Source organism: Nestor notabilis, unplaced genomic scaffold (assembly GCF_000696875.1).
Source record: "Nestor notabilis isolate BGI_N333 unplaced genomic scaffold, ASM69687v1 scaffold14085, whole genome shotgun sequence".
In the NCBI taxonomy this organism is placed as follows: domain Eukaryota; kingdom Metazoa; phylum Chordata; class Aves; order Psittaciformes; family Psittacidae; genus Nestor; species Nestor notabilis.
The window spans coordinates 38,197-41,855 of record NW_009930770.1 but is presented as its reverse complement, the minus strand read 5'-3'; the positions used below and the strand labels follow the sequence as shown (position 1 = coordinate 41,855).

Genomic DNA, 3,659 nt, shown 5'->3' with positions numbered 1-3,659 from the left:
CAAAGCATTTGCATTAACAGTGACCTCACTGTGTGTGTGTGTGTGTGGATGTGTGCGGGGGCCCCGTGGGAGTCTGTCTTCGTGTGACACACTGAATTCCTCCTCATCTCCCCCTCTGAGAGTCCTGCCAGGGGAAGCATGCTAATGATGACCTTGCTGAGTAAATAGTTGTGGAATGAATAAGTGTGGTTTTTATCCCCCCTCCCCTTCCCCGTTCCCTGCAATCCGAAAGGCGGAAGGTGCGATTACTCATCCATCTACCCAACTGTCTCCAGCACCTTTCAAGTGCTTCTCGCGTCGAGTCTGGGGGTGTGCGCGAGGGGGTGGGAAGCGAGGGGAGGCTGCCAAGATCTGGGTTGCCACAGACACCGGCCTCGCTTCTCCTCCAATGAACGCTGCGCTGAGAGTGCGAGAGGAGGCAGGGCACCACCCACATGTTGAGCTGTGTGGGGTATAAGTAGATGGAAGAGCCTGGACTAGTGGCAGTTCAGCCAGGGAAGAGAAGCAGCTCTTTGCATCTCTAGTGAAAGCATTTCTCGACTCACCAAGTTTACCAGAGGAGAAAGCACCGGGATTTTTTGCAGCAGCTTCCAGCTTCTGTGTGCATCTCTCTGTGTTTCTCTCCAGTGGGGACTCTGCGGCCGTTCAACTCCGGACAAGCAGGTAGCAGGCAACATTCAGCCAACTCCTCTCTCCTTGTTCCTGGAGGATCCTGGCTCTCCCTGGGACACCCTGAGCACGTGAGACCGGCGTTTCCAGCTAGGCACCGGGAGAAATTTGCCTACAACTCTCTGTGGGATCGCCGGGGACTGAACAGCTCGCTCTGCGGTGATATCTGATTTGGTTGTGTTTGTGTTGAAAAGTCCTTTGAGGGGGGTTTAGAAGTCTCTGTGTGTCTTTCAGGAAGTGTTGTGGTGGGGGTTTTCTGAGAACCAGCTCTAGTGCCAGGGCTTTACAACACAGTTCTTTCTGTGTTTGACACTCGCACGGTCGGAGCCATGCAGCTGGATAATGTCACCAACGCTGGCATCCACTCCTTCCAGGGGCACCGTGGAGTTGCCAACAAGCCCAATGTGATCCTGCAGATAGGGAAGTGCAGGGCAGAAATGCTGGAGCATGTCAGGAGGACCCACCGGCACCTCCTGACTGAGGTCTCCAAGCAGGTGGAGCGCGAGCTGAAAGGCTTGCAGAAGTCAGTGGGGAAGTTAGAGAATAACTTAGAGGACCACGTCCCAACCGATAACCAAAGGTGGAAGAAGTCCATCAAGGCCTGCCTGGCCAGATGCCAGGAAACCATTGCCCATCTGGAGAGGTGGGTCAAGAGAGAGATGAATGTTTGGAAGGAGGTCTTTTTCCGTCTGGAGAAGTGGGCGGACCGTCTGGAGTCCATGGGGGGCAAATATTGCCCTGGGGAGCATGGCAAGCAGACTGTGTCTGTTGGGGTGGGAGGCCCAGAGATAAGGCCAAGTGAGGGTGAGATTTATGACTATGCCCTTGATATGAGCCAAATGTATGCGCTGACCCCTCCTCCTGGGGAGGTGCCCAGCATCCCCCAGGCCCATGATTCCTACCAGTGGGTCTCTGTGTCGGAGGATGCTCCAACCTCCCCAGTGGAGACTCAGGTCTTTGAGGATCCCCGGGAGTTCTTGAGCCACTTGGAGGAATACTTAAAGCAGGTGGGTGGAACAGAGGAGTATTGGCTGTCTCAGATCCAAAACCACATGAACGGCCCTGCTAAAAAGTGGTGGGAATACAAGCAGGACTCCGTCAAGAACTGGGTCGAGTTCAAGAAGGAGTTCCTGCAGTACAGTGAGGGGACTCTGACTAGGGATGCTATCAAAAGGGAGCTGGATTTGCCACAGAAAGAGGGGGAACCCCTGGATCAATTCCTTTGGCGCAAGAGAGACTTGTACCAGACCCTCTATGTAGATGCAGATGAGGAGGAAATTATCCAGTATGTGGTAGGCACCCTCCAGCCCAAACTGAAGCGCTTCTTGAGTTACCCCTTGCCCAAGACCTTAGAGCAGCTGATCCAAAGAGGGAAGGAAGTCCAAGGCAACATGGACCACTCTGATGAGCCCAGCCCGCAGAGGACCCCTGAGATTCAACCAGGAGATTCTGTGGAGACCGTGCCTCCCTCAACCACTGCCAGTCCCGTGCCGAGCAATGGGACTCAACCTGAGCCCCCTAGCCCACCAGCTACTGTCATATGAGCTAGTCCAGGGGAGGCAGCGGTCTGGGTTACATGAAAGGGAGAAAGGGGCGTATTTAGGAAGCTTCTCCTTGGGGAGAGGTTCTGGCTGAGACGAGACATGAGGTGTGCTCAGTCCAACAGCCCATAGCAGAGCAATTAACTTTGCTTGTGGGGGGAGGGAGGTGATGGGGTACCTTAGGATGTGGTTGTCCACCTCACCTGAGCCATGCAGTACGGTGGTGCTGGAGATTCTGCTTGCACCACTGTGGGGAACAGACAATTTTATGGGATCCCTGACAAGAAACTAGAGACAATTCCTAACTTCAGAAGCAGCTGCTTAGCTCGGGCAGCTTGCAAGGACTTCATATGAGTGCAGCAATTGGCTGAGGGTTCCTACCCATCTGGATCTTTCCTTCTCCTTCTCTCCTCCCTCTACTGAAGAGGTGTCCCTGCCCTGAAGAGACATCTTCCTTTTGACCCCTGCCCTTTTCTGATTTACCACTGGGCTTCTGTTCGCTTGGCAATTTCCTGCTTTTATTGCTCCAAAGGATTAAATGTTGTTTAAATATATATATATTTTTAGAGGAATTCCTATGACTTCAGGAACTGAAAACTCTGAGGATCTGGATTATTTTTAGTCGGTTTTTTTCGTTTCACTGCACCTAATACCTGCTTTAATGTTTTTCCTCTCAAGAGGCTTTTACTGGTTTATTTCTTGTCTTAGTTTCGGCTCACTCCAATCAAGGCCACTGCAGTGCAGAGGAAAATCTCACCCTTTCTCTGCACATTATTCTGTGCAGGAAACAGAGTTTCCAATTTAATTCTGAGCTCATTTATTAAAAGGGAAGTCTCCTTCCTTTCAGAGAAGAGAGGATGTCAAGGTGGACAGAGGAGGCACTAGAGCTATTTAAAGAGGGTGGGGGGAAGTAAGGGAAATAAATCCTTATATTTTGAATTAAAGAAACAAACACAACCTAAATCCAGAGCAAAATATTCCCAGAGCAGCAAATCAAATCCATGCTGGTGTGTGGAGACAACAGGAGCTTTTGCCATGTAAAAGCAAAAAGAAGTGAAGAGAGGAGCTGTGTGTCCCAGCACAGTTTCAGCCTGTGCATCACAAGGAAGAGTTTCTGCTCACACAGACAGATACAAAATGCTCTTGCAAAGCCTGACACCCTTGTCCTGGAGCACCTGAGGACAGAGCTTTGTTTGTTCACAAAGAACTTTCTGCAGCATCTTACTGTGGATGAAGACAGACTCGGACTCTGTGACATTTTCCATGTTGAGACAGTAATGCTCAGCATTCACCTTGCTTTGGCCAACATCTAATGATAGGACTTTGAGATGACACTTCTGTAAGACATATTCAGGAAGTCTGGCTCTTCAAAGCTTCTCGAGGCTGGACACATCTCAAGCATCATCTGCATTCACCACCAGACCAAATAAACAACACCTCTGTCAGACA

At 50.8% G+C, this 3,659-nt stretch overlaps 1 protein-coding gene across 1 annotated transcript; it reads left to right on the top strand.

The window, feature by feature from the left end:
* The first annotated feature begins 908 nt into the window (after positions 1 to 908).
* Positions 909 to 2,625, top strand: ARC (activity-regulated cytoskeleton-associated protein). The gene has a single exon (XM_010015576.1). The coding sequence runs from the start codon at positions 999 to 1,001 to the stop codon at positions 2,211 to 2,213; it is 1,215 nt and encodes a 404-aa protein (XP_010013878.1). The 5' UTR covers positions 909 to 998; the 3' UTR covers positions 2,214 to 2,625.
* The last annotated feature ends 1,034 nt before the right edge of the window (positions 2,626 to 3,659 follow it).